Genomic DNA, 24,524 nt, shown 5'->3' on the forward strand with positions numbered 1-24,524 from the left:
TGGAAGAGGAGCACAGGGGGAGGACAATGCAGGGGAGGAGAGCAAAGGAAGGGAGGGGAAGTCAGCAGAGAGAAGAGAGGAACAGGGGAGGGGAGGGAGGGGGAAGGAGGGGAGTGGAGGGGAAGAAGGGAAGAAAATAAGAAAAAAAGGAGGGGTGCAGGGGAGGGGATGGCAGGGAGGGGAGAGGAAGGGATGGGGAGGAGAGTAGGGAAGCTGGGGAAGGGGAGGGACTGGAGAGCGGTCTGGGCCTCCTTTGCACTGGGCACTACTGGGACGCCCATGAAGCATCTCAGTGAGCCCAGAGCCTGGGAGCAGGTGCGGGAGCAGGTGCGGGAGCAGGAGCCTGAGCGGCAGCCAGTGCACCTGTGTGGCCGAGGAACTGACCTCTATGCGACACTGAACTTCAAGCACCCAAATCTCAACAGGGACAGGCGTCCAGGGGTCTGCACGTGGCCGGGGGCACAGCTCAGGGGGAGAGCTCTCCCATTCAACAGGGCAGGCCACTGAAGCGCTCAACGAGCTGGCAAGTTTTCTTTTTGCTTTCTATGTAAGGAAATGTGATTCTCCCTCTCGGTACAGAAACCCTCTGAGTCCTGGACTCTGTCTCAGTAAACCAGACCCACCACAGCACATGGTCAGTGACGCATGAGCAAACACACGTGGCGGGTGCGGGTGTGGATGGATGATGGAGGGAAACGCCGTGGAATCGGCTTTATTTCTGGAAGTCTGAAGAAACCAAGTACCAACTCAGCATGACACAGAAAACAACCATAACGAAATGAAATTCTACTCACGTCTGGTCTTTAATAGCAGATTTTTCTTCCCCGTGGTAACTATGGATCATTGCCCAACAGAGCCAGCAGGCTGCGAACCCTCCCAAAGCAAGAGGCCCATCCTGCGCCCAGACACTCCTCAGGGAAGCCTGCTCCTGGCCGGGCCGTTTCTCCCACGGTGACACTTTCAGGTCATTTACTACTATCCACCCCCCACCCCACTCTAAAGCCACATGGGAGTCCATACGAGCAGGTCAGACTGGAAACCTCTTCGCTGTCGCAGTGTAGAGCGTGGAGGATGACCCGTCACTTCAGCCAGATCCACTTGTCACCCACGTCCGCATTGTACCCAGGGCAGTACCTGCGGCCCGGCAGCTGTGGGAGGGAAGACCACAGTCACAAGGGTTCACAGGCCCACGAGCCCCAGCTCGCTGCAGCTGCTCCACGAGAACAGAGCCCGGCCAGCCCCCGTGTGCCCATAGCTTGCAGGCACCAGGGGTGGCCTCTGGCCTGGGAAACAGCATGTCTGTTTTCAGGCTCTGAGGGTGGTCATTCAAACAACCCACTCGCACCTCCAGAGGGCACTGCTTTGGCCAGCACTCTGGCTGGAACAGCACAGGCTCTCGGGAGCACTCAGGTGAGCTTACTAAGGGCCCTCCGCCCTTTGCCATCTACAGGGCAGGTTAGGGAAGAGGACAAAGGCGGGTGTCGAATATCAGGCCCCACCTCAGTGGGAGCTCCCGGGAGCAGGGGGAGGAAGCAGACTGGACTAGACGCAGGAGGGCTGTCTGTCCGGGCAGCAATGAGACTGAGAGGGCAGAGGTCTCCTGCCAGCCCTCATGGCGTCCAGAGAGACCACGCCATGTGGCCACAAGCCCACTCCCTTGGGCAAAGGAGTCTGCAGCAAGAGCCAGGGGCCGTGGGTTCCAGGTGGCTGTGGAAGGCAGTGCCCCACAGCGCAGGGTGGGCCTGCAATGGAGCCACGCCTGGCTGGGGAAACTCTGGAGCACACTAGGTTCGCCAAGTTACATATGTGGGAACAAAACGCTGAATTTATTTTCTCGTATTTACAAGTCAATGTGGATAAACAGATTCGTACATACTACATAAAAAAATCCTTCATTTTGCCCTTAAGTATTAAAGCATTTGAAAAAATAAATCAGTTTCCCTCTCCTCATCAGCACCAGGCATCCAACCTCAGCCATAGCAATGGGAGCCACTAATGGGGGCTCCAAAGGCCACTGCCGAGCCAAACAGAGCTGACGGACAGCAGGTGTGCTCTGAGGCCCTGCTCCCACGCTGTCACCCGTGCGGGTCACGCGGGTTTGCAGGGGTTCTGCAGTCTGCAGAGGTGCTTGTGTTGCCGGGGACTGCTGTGAGGACGGGCGGGAGCGCTGAGCCCATGCATTTCAGAGCAGGAGACCAGCACAGGCTGGCTCTGCTTTTCAGGCCTGGGATACCCCATTAACAGAGCCACTCATGTGCCAAGAGCATTCGGGGAATCCGAAAGGAAAGCAAAAGGCAAGACCCAGCTTCCCGGGAGTCTAGAGTCTAGGGAAAAAACTGGCAAGGGAGAGGGTATCACACTCCCACAGGCCACAGGAGCAGCACGGGGGAGCCTGGGGTGGGGGGTGTGATTGTGCAGCTGCCAGTGGAGAGCGGGACACTCTGGGGAAGGCCGGCACCCAGGCAGCCACACAGGCTACGGACACAGTGAGCATTACTGTGAGAGAACACATCACGTATTCAGCTGATTCCCACGAACACTTCGACATAAGGTGGGTGCAGGGATTAACACCCCTGTCTGGCTTCCTCAGGGCTTGGGAAGCTCAGCATGACAGAGGAACGGGGGAGGGCAGGTGGTGGCTACAGGGAAGGTAAGCGACTAGCCCAGCTGTGGACATGCGTGGAGGTGAGAGGCAGTGGGAAAGTTGGGTCTGAGGCTGCAGAGACAAGCTGTGCTGGGGACCTGCGGGTATGCGGCCACCGCCCAGCAGCTGGGGCGGAGGAGACACCACCTGAACTGATGAGGGTGCCTGGGGAAGAGCGCAGAGAAGACGTCAGGAAACACAGACCTGTGTGCAAAGGTGGTCCGGGCAGGGACGGGGCAGCTCAGGGAAGCTGGGACTGACGATGATGACGACTAATAGTGCGTGTCCTCCCGCGCAGAGGGGTGTGGCAGAGTCCCCGCGCCAAGGTGGGGGACGGTGTCAGGCAAAACAATGCCCCAACCCCCAGACCCTGTGCCTGCGAGACCTCACACAGCAGAGGGGGTTCTGCAGCTCAGCCGGATTGTCCACGCACACCCGGGGTTGGCACAGGGGACGAGAAGGTCAGACTAGAGGAGAGGGGAGACCACGGAAGTAGAGGACAGGTAAAGGGGCCGTGAGCCACAGGGCGCAAGCGTCTCCAGAAGCTGGAAGCAGGCAGAAACAGAGCCTCCTCTGGAGCATCCACAAGGAACACAGCCGACCCACATCCTCACCTCCTCCTCCTGACCTCCGGAGCCACAAGACCACACAGGTGAGTGGCTCCCCAGGACACACACGGGAATGCTCTGCCCACGGTGAGGAAGATGCTGGGGTGTGTCTGTGCACACCAGGGGGCATGCTGATGGGGGCCCTGGCCTTAGAGGAGACACCAGCTGACCGGCTGAGAACAGGATGAGGAGGGCAGGCCAGAGGCCCTGGGCTGGCCCCCCGCCGGGGCCCGCATCTGGGAACACCCAGTAAAGGGCCACGAAGGCACAACAGTCCCAGCAGGAAAGAGAAGTGTGACTTTGCAGTGTCCCAACAGTGGGCCCACCAGAACGGGACTTCTCTTCCTGGAGGACCACCCCCAGCACTGTGTCCAGGGAACAGAGAGCTGACCGGTCAGGGAAAGAGCTCGGGAAGGCGCTCAAAGGTCCCCCATGCCTGCGGCAAGCTGCTCTGTCAGCAGTGTCCCTGGGGCTCTGAAGGCACGGTGTCCCTGAGCACTGGTAGCCCTGTAAGGAAGGGCTGGTGTGTGGCAGCAACGCAGCTCTGCTACGTCCTCGCACACCGGATTTTAAAGCCCAGAGCAAATAACAGCCGGCAGACCATCGGCAGCGGCGCACGGCTCAAAAGCCTGCCCCTGGACTGCTCGGGGCGGCAGTCCCCTGCCCTCTGATCTCTTGAGCCTCAGGGTCCCTTTCCAGCACATTTAAGCCAATGGGGACCCTGGGGAGGGTTTCCAATTGGAACATTCCACACTGAGGGGATGCAAAATAAGCTTTTCCTTTTCCGTTTCTTCCTATCTGCATCTGCTCATTTAAAAAACCCTGCAAACTACCAAAACCCAGTTCACACCTGTCCCGTGAGAAAACACCTGCAGTGTTCTGAGAAGAGCGTGTATCGTGCAGGGAGCACAGCTCGGGGACCGACAATGACATGCAAGCCTGGGCCCAGCCATCCCTTACCGCACACCCGCCTGCAGGAGTGCACCTGGGGAAAGGGCCATCAGCCCAGCCTGCGCCTCCTCCTCTTCTCCCTTCCCTCCACCCACTTCCTGGAACATGGGTGCCAGCACATCCACGGAGAAACGGGCCAACCCTCGGGGAGCAGGACATCAGCAGGGAGAACTCCGTGGGACAGAGCTGCTGAGCGCCTCCAGCACATAAATCTCTGGACTTGTACAGGAGACATAGCCACTGAGCTTAACCAAGACACAGGTGTTCTAGATCTTCTGTGGTTCCCCCAGCCGAACTTACTCCTAATCTTAATGTGTTCCTTATACAAGAAAATATTTCTGAAAAAATTGTGACTAGTGGACAGCCCCCTCTCCACGACCTGCACTATTTCACTCAAAAACTCTGTGAAGATAAGACATGAACTGTTACTCATGAAATGTTTAGAGACAGAGGGAAGTGGGGAAGGGGCAGGAGGGAGGACAGGGGAGGAGGGAGAGGGGGATGAGGGAGAGGAGGAGGAGGGATGCATACACTGAAGTGGCCTGGTGTGGCTGCAGGGACACAGGGCAAGGGAGGAAGCAAGATGACCAAGGCTGTCTAGCCCATCAGTGCTCCCTATCTGAACTCCCACAGCACACAGCACCCAAGGACAATGTCGCACGCGCCAGACATCCGGATTGGCGGCATGGTGCCAGGTCTAATACTTGCAGGAGCCTATCTTCCCACCTTCCCCATTTCCATTAAAGTCAAAGAGTGAGTTTACTAAAAAGAAAAACCCTGCAAACCACAAAGACACAGACTTAAAGCCCTCCTCTTCCAGGGGAGCACCCCAGCTGCCCTGTGCCCTAAATGCTGGAGAGCTGGCCTACCTGGGGGTCTCCATGTTGTGGGCCCCATGCCCCTGTAAGCCTAGCTATCTGGGCTGGGGGGCCGCCCAAAGAGGCCGTGGCTCTTCCCCCCAAAGGTTCGCCCTTGCGGCTCCCCTCAGGGCTGTGGGGGAGGCATGCAGCCCCACAGCTTCCTCCCCAGGCCTAGGTCTCCTCCCACTGGAAACATCCTGATGGGCATGGGACAGATGTAGTCAGGGCACCACAGCCTTCTCGAAATCATTCCCAGTTTCCCCAGATCACTTAAACTGCATAAAATCTGTGTGTCAAAGGTCAAGCCTAATTGCAACTAACATTTACAACAGTGGGAAACATAATGGGCCTGACCCTCCTGGTAAGGAGCACAGGACAGCCTCCTGCACAACCCCCAGCCACACACACTCACACTGCTGGCACATTACCCCGGGATGGTACGTGCAGAACAAACTTCTCGCAGGGCTGCCTCTCAGGGGCCCAGGAGTGGGGGGCAAGGAAGGTTAGTCAGTGCTAACTGCACACTCTTCATACATTCTGTATTTTCTGGCACATACACTCCTATTTTGTTTTGTCTTTTTCCCTAAAATAAAGGCTCAGGAGCTTGTCCACGGAGCTAGACTCCAAGCCCACGTCCTCCGGCTCGGAGTCTGTTCCCGCTACAAGGCCGCCAGCCCCTCCGGCCCCTGGGCCTATCACCCCCTGGGCAGCCAGCCCCTGCTCTGTGGAGTGCTCCTGGTGAGAAATGACCCTTCGATGTGCCCTTCCAGACTTCTGTGCTTGATGTGAAATTCTCCACGTGGAACCGCTTACTGCAGGAAAAAATAAACAGATGCCGACACAAGCAACCAGAACGGGTTCTCGCTTAATGTGCACAAGACTCTGGTCCAGATGACGACGCTCTGCTCACGCCGTGTGGGGGAGTCAGGGCTCTCATGTCCCCATGTGAATTTATGGCCTTGTGCAGGATCGGCAAACTATGGAATGCAGGCCAAACCTGGCTGATGACTGTCCTGTAGAAACAAGGTTCGTGGGTGCTCAGTCCCATGGCAGAAACGAGTCCTGGGGACAGCGGGGGCAGGCCCTACAGAGCTCAACTGTTTACTCTCCGGCTTGTCTCAAAAAAACTGCTACCCGCTGCCCTAAGAGAAAGTGAACAAGGTGATGACGGGATCGGGGGACAAGGGAGCCGGGTAGCTCGAGGAGAGGCTTCAGAGGCAGCCAAGACAGGTATGTTTTGTTTGCAAGGTGATGCCACAGAGTGGGACTGCGGGTGAGTCTGACTCCAGGGAAAGCTGCCCGTCATGAAACGCCATAAGCCAGGCTGGGATTTGTGCCGAGAGGTGGCTGATGAGGTCAGAGGTCACACAGGGAGACCTCTCCCAGCCACTTCCCTCAGAACCCAGCTGAGAGCAGTTACCTTTATTCACTCATTCTCCTGGGAAAAAACTCAATTCCTTCTGCATATAAAGCACATTGTGTCCTAGCGTCCTGAGTGGCATGAATAAATCCCATTTTCTCTAACCTCATGAAATACACAGAACACGTACAGCTCGTCAGAGAATGGAGATGCCTGAGGATGGAGGAACCGGGTCTGACCCACGGGATCTGAGGCTTCAGGAACAGACGGGACCTGGTCGGCGGAGAGGAGGAAACAGCTTTGGCAGCAGGCCAGGCAGCAACCAGACAGTGCAAGGCACGGCCCATGGGAGCAGCCACAGTGGACCACAGCCCACCTGAACCCCTGCAGCCCTGGCCGTAGCTCTGCTGTTCGGGACAGACCATGTGAGGACACCAGACCAACCCACGCCTCCTGATGGCCACAGCTTCCCCCACCATCTGGACACCGGACACACAGATTGGGCTGGCTAGCATCTGCGGGCAGAGAGCTAGAGGGGAGGGCCGTGGGCAGAAAAGGAGGCCTGACATACTGACGGGGACGGACCTGGTTTGCTGCTGCGCATGTCCCTGCACGTGTGGGGTGACGCTCCCAGAGGCCGGCAGAAGGGCACTCCTGGGGGCTGCCGGTGCTCCCCTGGGGCTGAGGGACTGAGCTCCCAGCACCCGGGGCTCACCACACACCTGGCTACCAGGCTAACCCTCCCCTATGAGCCAGGCTGCTCAAGACTGACCACAAAGCTAAGACATCAAACCCCAGAAGCTGAAGCTGATTTGCAAGTGTGTCAACTGCCAGCTGGGTACACATTCAAATGCTCCTCAAGGGATGAAACAAGATCAAGGACTCATAAGCAGAGACCTCACAATGGATGGTGACCGTGGAAAAGTCTCTAGCCCTGGACAGGGAAGATGTAACCCGTATCCAGGGGAGAACAGATCAAGCCAACTCAGATGTAACAAAGATGGGAAATTAGAAAAGACGCCCACTGAAACCTATTATAAAAATATTCAGTACGCTCAAGGAATTAAGTGAGAAGTGAAAGTAATGAGAAAACCAGAAAACATAAAAAGAAACAAACTTCTAAGGTTAAAAAAAAAAAGGATATCTGAAATAAAATTCCACTGGCTGGGTGTGCTGCTCCAACGTGCCCACAGTATCAGCTGCTGCCCGTGTCTGCCACCCCGGTCACATTGGGCCATGTTCCCACAGAAGGTGCCCATTCAGCCTGGCCCGGGAGTGGCAGAGGCTCTAGGCCCTCCTATTTCTTCAGGACATGGGACTCTGCTGACAGGTACCGCTGGCCCCAGGCCACCCTATCAGCCCGGCCAGATCCACCTGCACTGTTGATATGCCTCCCTCCCTCTTCTGTCCCAGACGTCACATGGCACCCAGGACTAAGGGCTTCCCTGCACCTTACATCTTCTCTCCCCTTGACCCTTCACAGGTGTTCCCCCAAAAGTCTCATCAATATCTACCTGATCCTATCTTGGCTGCTGCTCCTGGAGAACCCAAACTAGCACAATGGAATTAATAGCATATTATATAAACATGAGAAAACCCCTGTGAACTTGAAGACAGGACAAGAGAAACTATCCAAGATGAGGCACTGAGAAAAAGGCCAAAAACAACTGGACAGAGCCTCAGCGACCTTCAAGAGTCCCCAGAAGAGAATAAGAAACATCCAGAGAAATCATGACTAAATGTGTTACAAATGATATGGAAACAATGGACTGCTCACACCCGAGATGCTCCATGAACCCCAGGCAGGATAAGCACAAAGAAAATCACCCGGAAGCACGTGGTCACCAGGTGGCGGGAAGTAGTGATAAAGAGATGAAAAGAGGGTCTCAGAAGCAGCCAGAGAGAACAGGTCCCTCAGGCACGGGATGGCACACAGCAGGACTTCAGACTTATCCACAGAAGCCGTGTGGCCAGGGGTCCAGGGGGCGGTCTCAGGGTGTCAGAGGAAACAAGCGGCTAGCGCAGAAGTCCGTGCTGTGCCGCCATCTATAAAAATGAAACGCAAGTGCAGGTGACTTTTTTGAACAAGAGCTAACGACTCATTGCCAACAGACCTGGGTGGTGGGAACAGTGAAGGCAGGAGGGGACTGGGGCTACGGAGAGGTGTCATACAGAGGCCTGGGCCTGCACGGAGCGCACTGGACAGCACAGCTAGTAGCCAGGGTGAAAGGTCATAAGAACAGCTTCCTCTAAAGATAACTGACCATGGCAGAGGCCAGGGGACCTGGACAGAAGTCAGCTTGCTGTGCGTGGGCTGGCAGGATTTGACCAGCCGCATGTGAGCAGATGCTGGTGAGGGACAGACATGTACTAGAACAGCCCGGAGTGTTCATGAACATGAAACCAGATAGTGTAGTTGATGAGTCAGCAAAATAAATAAAACAGAAGAGGAAGATGGCTGACCAAGCCAAAAGAAGCCAGGAAAACAGAAAGGGAAGATACAAACTCTGAACCTCACTTGCTACGGGACTGAAGTGTTCCCCGCTTGAGGAGACCTCGCCTCTACCCAGCTCGTCTCCCAAGGCCAGAGGGCGGTGGTGAGTCACTTGCTCCCGCAGGGCCCCTGGGGGCCAGTGCTCCGGTTCTGGCCAAGAAGGCCGCCGGCTCTCTCAGCCCTGCTCACCAGCCAGTGCTGTCCTCCTCAAGCACCACCTCTCCTGGAGACGTGCGGCAAAAACCGCTGCCTTGTGAGGAACCACACCTCTGGGAGGAGCGTTCCAGAGGCTCCAGGACAGGGTGGCAGGAGGCCCCAAGGAGGAAGCCAGCCCTAGCTCTGGCACACGCACCTCCCGATCCGGTGAGTGTTGGGTTCTCAGGCATTCCCAAGTGGCCCTCTGTGAGCAAGCAGGTGACCGGCTATCCCAGCCTCTGCCTCGTCTTCGTCCTTTCCCACGACTAGCTCTTCTTGCCCAGCTCCTGCCCCCTCCTCCAGGAGCGCCCTGACACAGACAGGGTGACGGTGTCCTCTCTTCCCGCTCTCTCCTCTTGGTGTCCAGGGCAGTCACTCCCCTGCTTGACACAAGCAGGCAGCCACTGGAATCCAAAAGCAGCACTGTCTCATGCACTCTGATGCCATGAGGGGCAGGTGGGTGCTATCTCTCCTCGGAAAGGCGTCAAGTGACCTGCCCGAGCCACCTGACTATAGGCAGCAGGCTGGACCCTCAAGTCTCAAGTCCAGGAATATCTTCCACGACCCCGTGTAAGAATCTGTTGGGTTAAACTGCAACTCCTAGCATATGCTAACTTTGGGAAATGATGCAACAGCTTTGTCTGTCTCACCCGTGTGCTGCCTTCATTTTTACTGAATTCCATTCCTTCCCTCCAGTGTTCTGTTTGCCCTCCAGCCGGTATGGGTGGAGCTCTGCGCTCCGGTTTCTAGCTGTGCTGGGCCTGGGCATGCACCAGCGCCCAGCCCCCATCTACGCTGGCCTAGGGGTGGGCTCTCAGGGTTTCTCCACCCCCTTTCAGGTTTACTGCAAAGTCCTGTTGGGGAACTTCTGGCTCCAGGCAGGTGTGTCAGGTGCGCTCACAGATGCTCACAGCTCCTCAGCTGAGTCCTCCTGGAGAGCTAAACTAGATGTGTTAATACTGGCACCAGGTCCTTCGTTGTGGGACTGTAAAAAGGGGAATTTCTAAAAAAGGATCAGATGAAGAAGCCCTGCCTGGGGTGGGAAGTGGACTGTAACAGCTATGATGGACTCTGCTTTTTCCAGACGCTCTGAGGAGCTCAAACGGCTAAGGAAGTCTGCAGTGACTTAGGGATTCCAATGTCCAACTCTATTATCAATTATTACATATAAATGCTAATAAGCTCCAAGAATAAAAATGTTTTATTAATTTTAAAGAAGAATGTTATAGAAATTATTTAGTAAAGTGACTTCTTTGATGTACAATGTCCCCAATTTTTCATTATTGCTAAGCATAAATTCAGTCTAAAAACACTGAAATCAACCCCCTAAAATCTTATTTTACCAAAGACAATTTTCAGAAGCCATCTTTTTAAGAATAAGTGTCTTCTATTTTTAGCACAAACACCACAGCCTGTTAAACACATCCGTATTTAGCTGCCAAACCCACTGCCCTAAGTATCACAGCACCATGCACTTTGCATGACTGTTAGCTGTGAGTGGGAAAGCTCTGACTCAAACCCCTGTTTAAAGACCTGAAAACAATATTCTTGCTAGAAATTCTCCAACAGCAGAACAGAGTGCACACACGGCGACATCCGGGCACCTGTGGTCTGCCAGGCTGTATGCGAGGACGGCACCCTGTGACCTGGCGTCAGCAGAACCCAGATAGCATGTGGTCATCTGCAATCACACTCAACCTGAAGCACCGGGTGAGAAGTCCATGTCTGACATGAACTGCCCTGCCCCAGGGACGCAGGTCATCTTCCACACGTGGGAACCTAAGCAAAGGGGCATGTGGACGGATGAGGAGTGTCAGCCCCGTGCTCAGCAAACAGCCACATTAGCGTGTCTTCCAGCCCATGAGCAAGGGGCAACCGCAGACACCATGCACTTACTCTCATTCAGCGGAACAATTTCTAAACAGAGACTCTGCAGTTTAACACAAAAAAACAGGTACCAAGCTAAGTTCTGAGGCCCGAGTGTCGAGCGGAGTCTAGTAAGCTTTCTCCGTCAGCTCGCTGAGGCCAACGACTCCAAGGCTCTCCCATTACTGCGAGTGTGGCCTTACCCAAGAAAGCCCCGCGGAGGCAAGACCACACAGTGTTGACATAGTCCAGCGACAAAGCACCACTCTTCTAGATAATGCTAACTTGGGACTGAGACAAAAACAACTTGAGATAGTAAAGAAATAAAAATAGCAGGAGAAAAAGCAGAAGACTCTGTCGTCCTGGCAACTGTCTCGGACACGATCAGATTTGTGGAGGGAGCTCCATATCTTAATAGCATCTGGCCTCCCTAAATTGAAAAGACACCGAACCAGTAAAGCGGAAACCAATTCACAGCTTGTCTGCCCCAAGGAAGGACTGCACGGAAATAAGTAGTAACCCAGTACAGGGTTTGAAAAATGACTTTAAAAAATTAGTAGACTGCTATGCATACATCGGCACTCACGTGAGTGTTCACAGGTTGTGCCAACGATAGAATAGGGGCCGAGTGAATGGGAAATATATGGATAAATAAACTCAGACTCCAGACACTCGTGTCCCTCTGCAAACATCACTTCAGGAGAAGCCTGAGACTGCCCAGGCAGTCACCTGGAGTATGATGGGATGGGTGCCCGAAAACCACCCTGACTCCAGCCAGAGCAATGAGAGAGCTGAACTAACACCAGGGCCACAGGATCAACAACACAAAACCAAAATCTAAAACTCCTATTCATATGGAATCTTAGCGACTTTCTGTTCTCAAAAGGTCTGTCTTCACTAGTCTGCACCCCTAGGTCACCAACACAGCCAACCAGGAAATGCTCACAACACCCCCCCCAACCCAGGGACCCCGAGCCCAGCTGTGCATGGCATCCTCCCCTGCACTACCCCAGCCTGCTGTGCACAGGGACTCAATGTGATGGGATGGAGCCTGGTCTGTGCCCTGCAGGGAACCTTCCAGCCTCCGGCTCAGACAGCCTCTCTGCAGCCCATTCACACTTGGGAAGAGTAACAACCCGCCCTCCCAGACAGCAGCTAGGGGCCGAACGCAGCTACTCAGAATTAGCTGTCCTTGTGCATGGCTTCCTGGTCAGGCCGGCCTCTCTACTCTCACCCCTGCCCCAGGGCCCCTTGTCCCGTACACCCCACCTTCATCCTAGCCAGCCTTCCAGAAGGCCTCTCCTTCTTACTGCCAACAAGCACGAGGGCATCAAGGCCCTACAAGAATCTGGCCCGTGCTGTACACCTGCCACTCGCTACCAGAATGCATTCGCCAGCCAGGATAGCATCTTCCGAACCATCACCCTGAACTTCTGTCCTCCACATCTTCCCACATTAGGGAGGTGCCCTGAGCTAACCAACCTCTGAGCCCCACTGTCTCCCTAGCTCTGAAATTCACAGCAGAGAGCTTCTTGTATCAATGAGTAATCCCAAATAAAGCCCACAGACCACCTTAAATTTTGAACTGACAAAAGTCCTTTCTACCTCTTTCTTTCACATAATACATGACCCACCACCCTGCCTTTAGCCTTCACAAAGCTGTTCCTTCTCCCCCAAAACTGGGGAGGGCCCTCGTCTACTTGGCAAACCGTCGTCCTTATAATCTTGAGATTCTTGACACCTGACACTTGAACCCCCACCATGAGCCCCGGAACTATACCATGTGCTATGCTCATGCGTGTGGTGCCCAGTGGTCAGCGAGCCTGCAGGGCACAGGGACTGGGTCTGTCCCCGCATCCTCTGCATGGTGTCTGTGTGAGCTGTGCAGTGAAAGGGCACCAGCTGACACTGGCACAGGACAGCTCCCAGGAAAAGGCAGTTCTGCAGTGACAAACTCCATCCTTGGTGCAGAGCCTGAAACTGGGCCTGACTCCAGGCCATCAGAGCAAAAAGGAAACACAGAGCCGAACCCTTAGCCCATCGGCTCCCGAGACATGGGCCACTTCTGGGGTACAGGACTGCTATGCCCCAGGACAAATGGTAGCTCAGATCCTACAAGGACAAGCAGAAGTAAAAATCACAACGTTGAAGGAAGCAAAATGAGCCAGTTGAACCCCGTGACCTGGACGCACGCCACCCAGACTTGGGCCCCGGTGCCATGAAGACTGCCCAGCCATGGGAGGACGTGGGATCTTCACCCCAAGGGTGTCCCTCAGCTCAGGCGGGCAGCGAGGCTCCGGCTGGGGGACCCAAGCCAGGCAGCCGGACACAGCAGCGGGGTCCCTGGCTTTGGGCCACCAAAGCCGGCTTCCCTTCAAGCTGACCCTCCGGACACACTGAGGGAGGCCAGCTAAGGGGCAGGGGTCCAGAGTCCATGAGTGCTCACCTCCACAGCCCACATTGCCACTGTGTGTGTGGGTGAGCACTGCCCTCCCATCATCCCCACTGACTGGCTTCCAAGAGAAGCCACAAAGGCAACAGGATCCACAGAGACACACCACCACCATGCAAATGTGACACCAGGAACATTCCGTAGCTGCAGAGTGTGACCTGTCAAGACCTCTTTCGGGAACCTCTACCCCTGCCCCCAGACTCGTTAGCCATCAAAGCGCCTGTGGACACCATGCTACACACAAAAACCTTTCTCTTATGCAAATGTAAATGCAGGAAGGCTAAGAGCTACAATCTACCCTTTGAGTCTGGGGCTGGAAGGGGCTCCAGCGAGATTAACTCAGGAACACGAGGCTTCTGAGGCAGCAGCCCGCGTACAGGCTGGCGTGCACGCCCCGCACTGACCTGAGTATGCTAAGCCCCACACCTCCCCACAGGTAGCTTCTCTCGCTGGCCAGCCAGCCCTCTGTCGGCCATGTCTCTTGCGCAACAAGAGCTGGTCTGCCTGGGTCCTATGGAGCAGTGCTCCGCTCTCCCTAAGGGTGGCTCCTCCCGCACAAGCGGGGCGGGCTCTGTGAAAAGACTGTCCAAGTCCTCTGGGAGCAGCCATACTCACCTGCAAGCCGGGATCCTTTCTGCGCCTCTGCAACCTCTGGCTGCCCTGCGCCCTCTCCCTCCCTCCCTACGTGCTCTCGCTCCTTAGCCCAGCAACAGACTGAGCCTGTCTCAGCCTTTAGAAATAAAACAACATGCCAACAAAATATGGGAAAGCCTACTTCTATCATTCTATCCAAACTCTCCTCCTGAGGTCCAGCAGCCTGCCCTGCCCATAGCAGTGACGGTGTGTGTGTGTGTGTGTGTGTGTGTGTGTGAGGGTGGGGTGGAGGGGTTGGTTGGGGGGTAGCGGGGGCAGGGAGTGGGGGCAGGGAGGAGGGGAGAGCAGCGGTGGAGGGAGGAGCAGTGGCGGTGGGGAGCAGTGGCGGGGGTGGCAGGGTGGCAGCTGCCAGCCTACCATCCCACCTTCCCAGGCCCCAGGCCAGCACACTATCTGGGGAGGAAGAGGCAGGTCCTCTGCGACCAGGGCACTTCTGCTCCCCGGCAAGCCCCCTGCATGGAATAGGTCAGGGTCGGTTCACAGCTCTGCCAATGGCACCTGTCACTGTCACTGCAGAATCTACTCAAGTGTCATGAAAACAGCAAAGTCTGAGTCTGACAAGGAGGCCCGGGCTGCAATCCTCCCAGTGAGGGAGCAACTGTAAAAGGCTGGGGGGGCACCCTGTGTTCCCAGCAGTCCTCATGCTCTTCAGGCTTGGGACAGCTGCTGCCACGAGTGCCCCTGACAAGAAGCACATGGCCGACACGCGGGTTGGACCACAGCACCACTCCAGTGTGCAGACAGGGCAGACAAGCATCTGGGGTGACAGGCTGTCCCCTGGAAAGGACTCCAGTGAGCCACCCTTTCTGGGTTCATCCAGTTCATCAGCGAATTCAGTGAGCATCAGGCTAACAGGTGTCCACAACTAAGTGTGCCTGTGGCCCATGAACAAAGCCACCATTCTGACAAACAGCTTCTGTTCTCACAAACCCTGTGACTCATCAGCTCAGCTCGTCCCTCATGATCCAGCCACTGAAGGGGACAGGTCCTGGCATGCCTGCACTTGCTCCCAGCACCGCACCCACCCCAGGGTTAGAAGGAAAGTAAGGAGACAAACAGCACACCCACCCCCGTGCTGCGTCCCTCCCTCAAGCACCCCCTGTTGGAACCCTTCCACAATAGCTTATTTAGCTGTAAACCTGACACATATGAACAGATCCGACTCCTGGGAAAGGACAAGCCCATCATTGCAAACAAGGCCTCTCGGGTAAGAGAACGTAGCTCACCCTGGGAGTCACAGCCATGACCCCCCATCTCTCACCAAGACTCCCCAAACAACCCCGCTTCTCTGCCCCCACCCTAGAACCCAACACAGCAAGCACATAATCTCTGCACATAATTCAGACCCGATCACTCTCAAAACAGCGCACTGGCTTCCAGTCTCACGAAAACGTCACCCCAGGCTTCACAGCACTGCCTACAGCCCCCACCCCCAATCATGCCCCGCTAGCTTCCATGTTCACCTCCAGCCCTGCCTACACCCCCACACCCCCATTTCACCACGGCGGGCCCAGCCTGCCTCCACCTCCAAAGCCCTGCCCACAGGTGTGGCTCGGTCACCCCTCTCTGCAGCACACTCCTGCCCAAGATCAACTTATTCCTGCCCCATCCCACTTCGATGCCCTGTTACATGTAAGCTTACAGCCTGGACCTCCTTCCCCAACCGGGATGCAAGCTCCTTGAGAGCAACACTGTTTTAGCCCCTGATATGGCCCCGATGCTGACAATAGTGCCTGGAACAACAGACTTACCAAGGGACAGGGAAGTAAATGCAAAATGGGGAGGTGACAGTTCTGTGCGGTGGCAGCAGTATTAAGCTTACCAGCAAGTGTTCAGGGTAGACTGTCACTCCTGGAAATAACTTAGTGCCCACACAACATCTGAATATGGCTTCTGGACAGGACTCTCTGATGCTAACAGGAGACAGAAAGTCTTTCATCAGCCAGCTCTCCTTTCTTGCCTTGAGGGTTGGGGATTTAATGAATTCTCTGTCCCCGGGGCTCACCAAGCAAACACCTGTTGAGCCTAAAGAGACAGAGCTTCCAACTCAAACCCGCCCTAGTGCAGCTACAGGAAGACCCAGCACCCAAACCAGCTTGCAGAGCATGGAGAACACCACAGCGGCTTTCTGTTTCCAGCCAAACAACAGCCCCAGAGCCCTGAAAGAGCTCTTGATATAAAACATCTAGAAATGCTTTTAAATGCATTGCTGAGCTCTGCAAGAAATCACAAAGGTTAGAAATGAAGAGCAGGGTGAAAACCAGAGTGGCACGCTGAAGCCTCAGCAGCCCTGGGGACGTGAGAAGACCTGCCTGGAGCCGGAAGGCAGAGTTGCCGTCAGGGCGAGGTGGGGCCCAGGGAGGGGCGTCCTTACCGAAGCACAGCTCTGGAGGGTAGCAGCCCGGGTGGAAGGCAGAACGGAAGAGAGCCTGGGCCCTGCGGAGACCTCCGCTGCCATCTGGGGAATTTACAGCCACGATCTGTCCTCACACGGGTCTGAGGGTTCCAGCTGCACTACCTCAGGGGCCCGGAGCCCCTGCTGGTCGTGAGTCTGGGGGCTGGCAGCAGCAATCAGTCCTTACAGGATCCGGACAGCCAGAGCTGGTGAACAGCGTCAGATGCCCCAGTTCCTGAAATGTCTGGGGGCATACTCACCCCAAAAGAGCATCGTCATTTCTTCAAATTCAAATTTAACTGGGGATCCTGTATTTAGGAGGGACTCTCCTTACATGTCCACGGATAGAGACCCACAAAGCATGAACTTAGTGTCATAGTTTCCAAAACACAGAAGGGAAAAAGCCACCCCTATAGGTAAGAATCAGAGGAAACGATAAATGATAAAGTCTGGATGATCCTCCAAACCTGGTATTACCAGACAAAGAAGAGAAAAAACTGTATTTGAGATGCTTAAAGAAAGAGAAGCTATTGAAAACATAAGCAAGAAATAATATCCCATCCACAAGAGTCAAAAAGTGCTGGTGTAAGTAAAAAACAAATTTATACCCCGACCCAAAATAGCAAAGACAGAAGGATCAGAAAGATCCTAGAAGAGAAAGGGAGACTGTGACGTTTAATTAAAAACAAAAGGTCCGCGCACTGCTCCCGCTTGCAAGAGTCAGAAGTGCCATCCAGTGACTCCTAACCGCGAGTACCAGCAAGTTCAGGATCCACCATAAAATACGCAACACATGTAATAGATGTATCACCCAGTGCAGAGCCCACCCTCCTGCTTCCCAGTGTCTCCACAAGCACGCTGCAGATACATTTTAAGTTCCTCGTGAAATCATGAGGTGCAACTGTAGTAATTTCATTACCTTTATTACATGAGCCAGGTTTACAGAAACTTCTCATGCTGTTGGTGGAGCTTGGCTAAAACACATTTTCAACATTAAAAACATTTTTTTCCCCTAGAAAATGAGAAACAGCCTAGCAGGGAAGTCATCTTCCAAGGGTCTCTGCCATAAAGGCACCCACCACCCGACGCGTTCCAGGAAACAAGTAGCCACAGAATGTGCTCTGCTTCAGCATCAAACAATTCCTCCTCTTGCAGAAACAATTCTTTGAAACGTCCCCGCGCTGCTCACTTGTCTCCCAGCAGCAAACCCACGAGCGCATCAGGTGTCTCTGAGGCAGGTCAGCTGTGCCCGCTGCTCCCTTGAGCATCTCTAGACGAGAGCTCTGCAGCCTGGCTAGGGACCCCTTTCTGGGAGCAGATCTCCCCAGATTTCCCCAGCAGCTGCATGTGAGATCGACACAAGGCCTTCGTCGCTTATCCCAACACCTCCCACCACAGGCTCTCTGGGGGACACTTGGTAACAACAGATGTCCAAACAGAATACTCTGCGAATGAGGACAATTGGTCACTACGATTTACAATCTATCTAATTCCAATTTACCGTTTTTTTTTTTTAAATATCAAGTAACTGAGTTTCCTTTAAAAACATCGGCACTCCTCCAGATGTTCACACAATTCCCACTCAGCGGGCACCTGCAAAGCCTACGGAGTGCATGGTCACTTTCTGCAAAGGGAGCGGCACCCACATGGGCGCAGCCAGGGCGTCAAGGCCGACACCAGCAGGGACGCGCAGTGTGTGTGTGTGGCCTGTAATGTGGTGGGAACAGAGCTTCACCTCTTGGCAAACACAAACCTGGGCCAATGCTGAGAAAAACATCAGAAAAACCCCACCTGAGGAATGGTCTATAAAATCCTGACCGTCTTCCTTACAACTATCCTAAGGACCGAACACAAGGAAATGAGATAGTCACAGCCAAATGGAGTTTCTGGAGATGGGACAACTCAGTGTCATGTGGTCCCTGGATGGTCCACGGATAGCCCCTGGATGGGGTCCTGGAATGGAAACAGGGCACTGGGGAGACTCAGGACATCAAACATGGTATGGACTCAGTGAACAGTACTGCACAGATGCCGGTCTGTCCCCTGCCACAGTACACCACACCCACGTAAGACGTCAGCAAGGGAAGTAGGGTGTGGGGCACACGAGAACACTCTGGCAGCTACATAACTTTCCTGCAAATCTAACACTGTTCTAAAAGTGCTTCTTTAGAATACTTAGACATTTTAAAAATTCTTTTTTTAACGCTTAGAAATTTTAAAAATTAATTAAAAATTCCAGCATTTCTAAATATTTCATTAAAATTTTAATAGTTCAATAGAGTAGATTCTCTAAATACTCACAAATTTAAAAGTAAGACATTAACACACAGAACATAATAATGATGGAAAACTGCCAAATTCCCCCAGCATGTTTGTGATTCAAACGGCTAACATACTTAGCTCCTAAGGGACCTGAGCAGACGACATGTCACTCCTGAGCCACCAGGAGAGACGGGCACCGTGTGGAAAACACCTGTGCAAAGGCACAAAGGCAGGGAGGTTCCAGGTCCCCAGGAGGAAAGCAGAAGAGGCAAGCTGCCAGTGTGCCTGCAAGAATGCCTCCCCAGGGCCCGCCTGCCCCCGCAGGGGTAGCTGCGAGCCCAAGAAGCCGCAGGGGAGGGGTCGGTGGAGACAGAAGGGCAGGTCAGGACCCACTGCACAGCAAGCCCCACTAACCGTGCCCTCCTCGGGAAGGGCAAAGGGCAAGCAAAGCAGACCTCACAATCCTACACTGGGCATCCGGTGCTGGGTCTGTCGATGGCCTCCAGTGAACCGCTGGAAGTTCATGCCTGACAGAGACAGCACCTGCCTCCTCTCAAGGTGCTGTCCAGAGTGTCCAGCTATCTTTACGATAACTGGTGCTTAAAGGGAAGAAAAAGAAAGCACACAGGAAAACAGGACTGAATGATCAACCATGGAAGGACTGGAAGAGAGCCGGGCAATTTAAATGGATCGAAAAGAGGTCCAGATGGTGCAGTTACCAGATAACCTTGTGATGAGTGTGTTCAAGTAATGAGGGGACAAAATAATTTCAGCAGGTCACTCTACATAATAAAAAATGGAAATTCTAGAACCAAACAGGACTAGGATTACAATTAAACACAGAAACAAGGACTGGCAGGTCTAGGAGCCGATGAGAAAGAGCTGGGAAGATGAGCACCTTGGAAGCTCCACAAGAAGAACGTGCCCGGCTGAGGGTCATGGAGAAACACATGGAAACAACCAAAGAGCATCAGGGCACAGAATGTGCTCGAAGGTCTCCATAGCTGACTGGGGCCCAAGAATGGGAGTACTTGGAGAGGGGTGCAGGCCACACCTAGCAAGAGGTCCTAGCAAGTCTTCCGAAACTGGGACAAATGTTAGCCAAAGAACATTAGGAACCCAAGCAGAGACAAAAGTACAGACGCGTGTGTGGGGGCGCCGGCAGGAGCTGGGACATACATGTTCACTGAGACACATGAGCGTGGTGTGAAATGGGTCACACATCGGCTACCCCAGGAAGCACGTACCCCAAGGCCATGGACGCCAGGCCCCTCGCCACATGAGAAGCCTACGAGTCGGGGACAAGGAGGCCGGACCCCGTTGCACCACCCTGGGACTGTAGGACTGCCATGAGCTCGGAGTTGCTGGCCCACGGGAGACAGAGGTAAATACAAGTGTGTGGGTGAAGGACAGGAGCCTGGGGGTCTGTGGCCACACAGCCAAGTAAGTGAACGTGCAGGGAGAAGAGAAAGCGCTGGCTTCCTGTGGGGTAAGAAACAGCACTGGAGGAGCAGTGACAGAGCTATGAAGGCAAAGTCTGGCGACCATTACATTAATATCCGAGCCACTGAGTGCAAGCCCACTGAGGTCCTCCCCGCTGAAATATTGCTACATTACAAGGACTAAAAGAGCAACTGCCAGTGAAGACAGCCCCTCTGCCAAGTGATCAGAGTCAGCACAGTCTGAGCGCAGGCCCAGGGGTGCCCTGGGCTGAGATGACACGATGGATTCCAGGAGATTCCTACAGAAAGGCAGGCGTCTGAAGCCTGGTCCCGGCAAACAGCAAACACCACCAAACAGAGGGCCATTTGAACACGGCCTGTCCTGTCCTCCTCCAAAGTGCCATGGACAGCTGGAGGGACAGGTCAGGCTCAGAGACCAGCCACACACAGGCCGCTCTCCTGCATCTGGTCTTCCTGCTCTCCAGAACAGCTCTGGGACGGTGGGGGACCTCAAAGGGTCTATAGATTAGAGGTAGGAACATAGGAATGTGAACTTCCTGGCCTTGACAGCTGTGCTGTGGGGGGGAAGAGAATGCCTTAAAGCCACAGTTCTCTCCTTAAACCAGATTCTGGGCCCCATCCCTAGGAGGTCTGTGCCAGAGAATTGGCATGGGGCCCGAGGGCCTACGTCCCCACAGGGCCAGGCGGGCCTGCTGCAGGGGCCCACTGAGAACCACCTCTGCACTGCCTGCGGCTAAGAGGGCATCTGGAGCGCTCACCATGGCTCAGCAGATGGTATGTTCTACTCTCGTTCATTCTGTAAATTTGAAGCATTCCAAAATAAAAAAACAGATAAAACAAGGATCCTAGAGACCATTTTTAAACTTAAGAATTCTTATTTTTTGTCAGCCAGGATTCTTCAGGCTGTAGAGTGAGAGCATGGAAAGCAGGGGGGACAGGGTGCAGGGGAGCCTGGGGCAAAGCTGCAGGGGCACGGACCACAACAACGATGAACACTGTTGTCTCCAGGGCCCACAGTGCTTGGAGAAGTGAGACAGATGACAAAACAGCACAAAAGACAGGAGCTGGGCAAATGAGGAGAAAGCCCCAAGACCCCTGTTCTGGAACTAGAGACCTAGTGCACTGTGGACAGCAGTACATCGAGGATGGATATTTAACTACCTGACTGGCTACTAAACACTACTAAGAGAATGAGAGCTAGAAGTGAACAGAGGAAGGAAGCAGAATGAAAACAAACAAAAAACGCCTTAATACAAAAGAGGGCCAGAAAGGAAAAAGAGCAGGTAAGAAACACAAAAAACACGGAGTAGGAGGAGCTCCTGAGACAGGAGCACAACAGCAGCTGCACTGAGTGTGAAGAGGGAGACAGTCTCAAAACGCAGATGGATGAAAGGCGAGGCACAACCATCTCAGGGAGCACAGCGCCCGCCGGCAACACAGATATGTGGAAAGGCCACCGGCAGAAGATGGCATAAGACACCACATAGCTAGTGAAGAAAGCAAACTTTGGGGACAAGCGCTACCCACAAGGGAGGCTTCAGGGCACACACAAACAGCACACACACCCAATGACACGGCCTTGGCATGTGCAAAGCACAATGGCAGAGAACCATGGGAAGGAACCAATCCACCAACAGTGGCGGACTTGCACATGCTCCACCCAGCAGACCCACGGGGACCCAGACCAGCCTGGGGGAAGGTGACGTGAGTCACGCCCCCACAGATGTCACCTCAAGACTCCAGCAGGACGCCACACACAGCATAAGTGGAAGGGGCACTCTCCTCCAAGACCACAAAATGTCACCAAATTGACCAAATGCTGAGTCTCAATCACATGCAAGGATTGAAATTATACAAATTATGTTTTTGATTACAGCAGAATTAAGCCAGAAATCAGTAACAAAAAGATAATTAGAAAGACCAACTGCTTTTAAATTATCCAGTATAATTCAAATTAGCATACTGGTCAAAACAGAAATCAGATTAAAACTAGAAAATATTCTGAGTTCACTAAGGAAAACCCAACATCAAGACTTAGGAGATCAAGACAGACCTGAAGGGCAATGTGTCTAGCCTTAAATGCGTCTACTCAAGAGCAAGATAAAAAATCAATGATGTCCCTATTCATCTTAAGAAGATGGAAAAATAGCAAATAAAGAGAAAAAATAAAGAGCAGTCACCAGTGAGCCAGAACGTGGAAGAATGCGTACCACATGACACCAGTCAGGTCCTTGAACGACAAGCTCCCTCCAGAGCGGAGGAGAACGCAGACCCCAAACTCAGCACATGTAACCACCTGATCAAAACCTCTTCGTGGCTATCACAAACATATCAAACATGACTAACAAATTCCGCACCCCTCTCCGAAACGTGTGTCTCTATGTCTTGCAACACCTGCCAGTTCCAACTCCAGTTCTGGTTGCCGAGGCCAAAACCCAGCAAACAGCTTACCTGCTTCTCTCTTCCAGTACGAAGTTTAAACAGACTCTGTTGTTTGTACCCATCATCTGACCACCTCTTGAACCTTCGTCCAAGCTCATACTGCCCTTTGGCCGACATTCCTATTAGGCCTCCTAACTGGCCTCCTTGCCTCTGTTCATGTCCCTATTCTACCCAGTGTCGGGTTAGAAACCAGAATGTTCCCACTACAAAGCACATCACACACATTCTCCCTCCACTCCTGTAGAGCCCTCAACGGCCCAGGAGGCGTCCTCCCTGTGTCTGTGCTGATAATGCCGTGCCTCATCTCTGTCGCTGCCCATCTCCCTGCCTGGGCCTTTCTGCCCCATACTCCACCTGCTCCCCTCACCTCCCACAGCTCTCCAGGTGGCCCTAGAAGCACGACTCCAGCTTTTCAAATCCAGCCACTGCCTTGCCAGGCTTTGCCCTGCTCTCTTCTGGGGACTGAATTTTCTCCACAGCACCTGTCGCCATCATCTGACACATTCTGTTTTACTGCTTCCTTGCACTCTGACGTACATGCCATGAGGGCAGCCACGTCCCCAGTGTCTAGGACAAGCACGATCCCTGGCACACACTTGGAAAGCATTCAGTGGAAAGAGTGACTGAACTGATGGAACAAAGGCAGTGAGCGGGTGGGAGGACTAGATGAAAGGGCCTGAGGCCCACTGAACCCACAGTGAGCAGAGCTCAGCCACTCAACTCATGTGAGGCCCCCTCCCCACTTGGGGTGACAGCTGCGTAAACCCCCTGCTTACATTTGGAAAAACCGAATACGTTTAGAGGAAACCTCGCATGAGGGACAAGCAGAAAGCCAGAGCCGCTCATCATAAACGAGAGAGAGCCTTAGAAAAGTTACTCATCAGCCCCACACGTCAGTGACTCCAAAGTCTCTGAGATTGCTGCCTACTGTTTCCTTGTTTAAAAGTGAGGTCGTCAAAAGTAAGAGACGTTAAAGACCTATCATGAGTAAGTCAACACACTGACATAATCAGATGAATTTTTTAAAAAATTTGAAAGGGCAAAAATTTCTCACTAGGTAATAGAGTATTTATGTTTTCAAGCCCCCCGCAGCACCTGCGCTCCAGCCCAGCGAACTGCATCGGGGAGACGGCTGCGGACGCCCTCATGGCTATGGTGGAGAAGAGGCTCCGTGCAAGCCAGAGCGCCCATGTCCCAGGGCCCGGCCAGGGCTCAGCAGGGACAGCAGCGGCAAGGCCGGAAGGGCGGGCCACGGGTTTTGTATGCTTGCACATGGGATGCAGGGGAGACAGAAGAAGCCACAGCACCAGTCCAAGCACCGTGGCAGCTGCCTGGACAGAGGTGGGAGTCCTGATAACACAGAACAAAATGAGGTCACTTGTGCACCGAGCTCAGCAGGACACTGGTGCAAACAAGGCACTGGCGGCAGGGAGGATCCAGCCCAGCCTCTAGACAGCACCATCCCGCCGAGCGTCGCACATGTGCACGCTGACAGCGGTCAGAAAGGAGACATGCACACACACTATCTGTGGGTACTGCTGAGGGACGGCCTCACAGTTCCGTGTACTTCCCCAGGTTCCTACAATGAATCCAATCACTTCCAAAACAACCAGAAGAACTCCTGTTAAAGAAAATGCCAAGTATCTCCAGAAAGATAGCATGTAGTGGGATATACTTGTGGACACCCAGTCAGTGCTTGAGGCAACTTGTAAGCATCAGAGAATTACGGTAACGCAATAATATTTAAGGCTGAAACTAATCTAAATGCTGGCTGCTCAGCTTGGTGATCTAATCTAAGCGCGATCCTTCCACACTATTGCCAGTAACAAGCCCCACCCACGGCTGGTGTAGAAATGGATCATGCCTTTAGCCCTCCAC

General features: G+C 53.8%; 1 protein-coding gene across 2 annotated transcripts in view; it reads right to left on the bottom strand.

Annotated features, from left to right (window-relative positions):
• Window positions 1-784: 784 nt before the first annotated feature.
• NDUFA10 (NADH:ubiquinone oxidoreductase subunit A10) overlaps window positions 785-24,524 on the bottom strand; it is a 51,150-nt gene continuing 27,410 nt past the window's right edge. For both annotated transcript variants that reach the window (XM_047721564.1, XM_047721563.1), the window contains exon 10: window positions 785-1,148. In XM_047721564.1, the coding sequence (XP_047577520.1) occupies window positions 1,080-1,148 (69 nt within the window). In that variant the 3' untranslated portion in view covers window positions 785-1,079. The remainder of the gene's footprint in view (window positions 1,149-24,524) is intronic.

The sequence above is a fragment of the Lutra lutra genome, chromosome 3 (assembly GCF_902655055.1).
Source record: "Lutra lutra chromosome 3, mLutLut1.2, whole genome shotgun sequence".
NCBI classification, from domain to species: domain Eukaryota; kingdom Metazoa; phylum Chordata; class Mammalia; order Carnivora; family Mustelidae; genus Lutra; species Lutra lutra.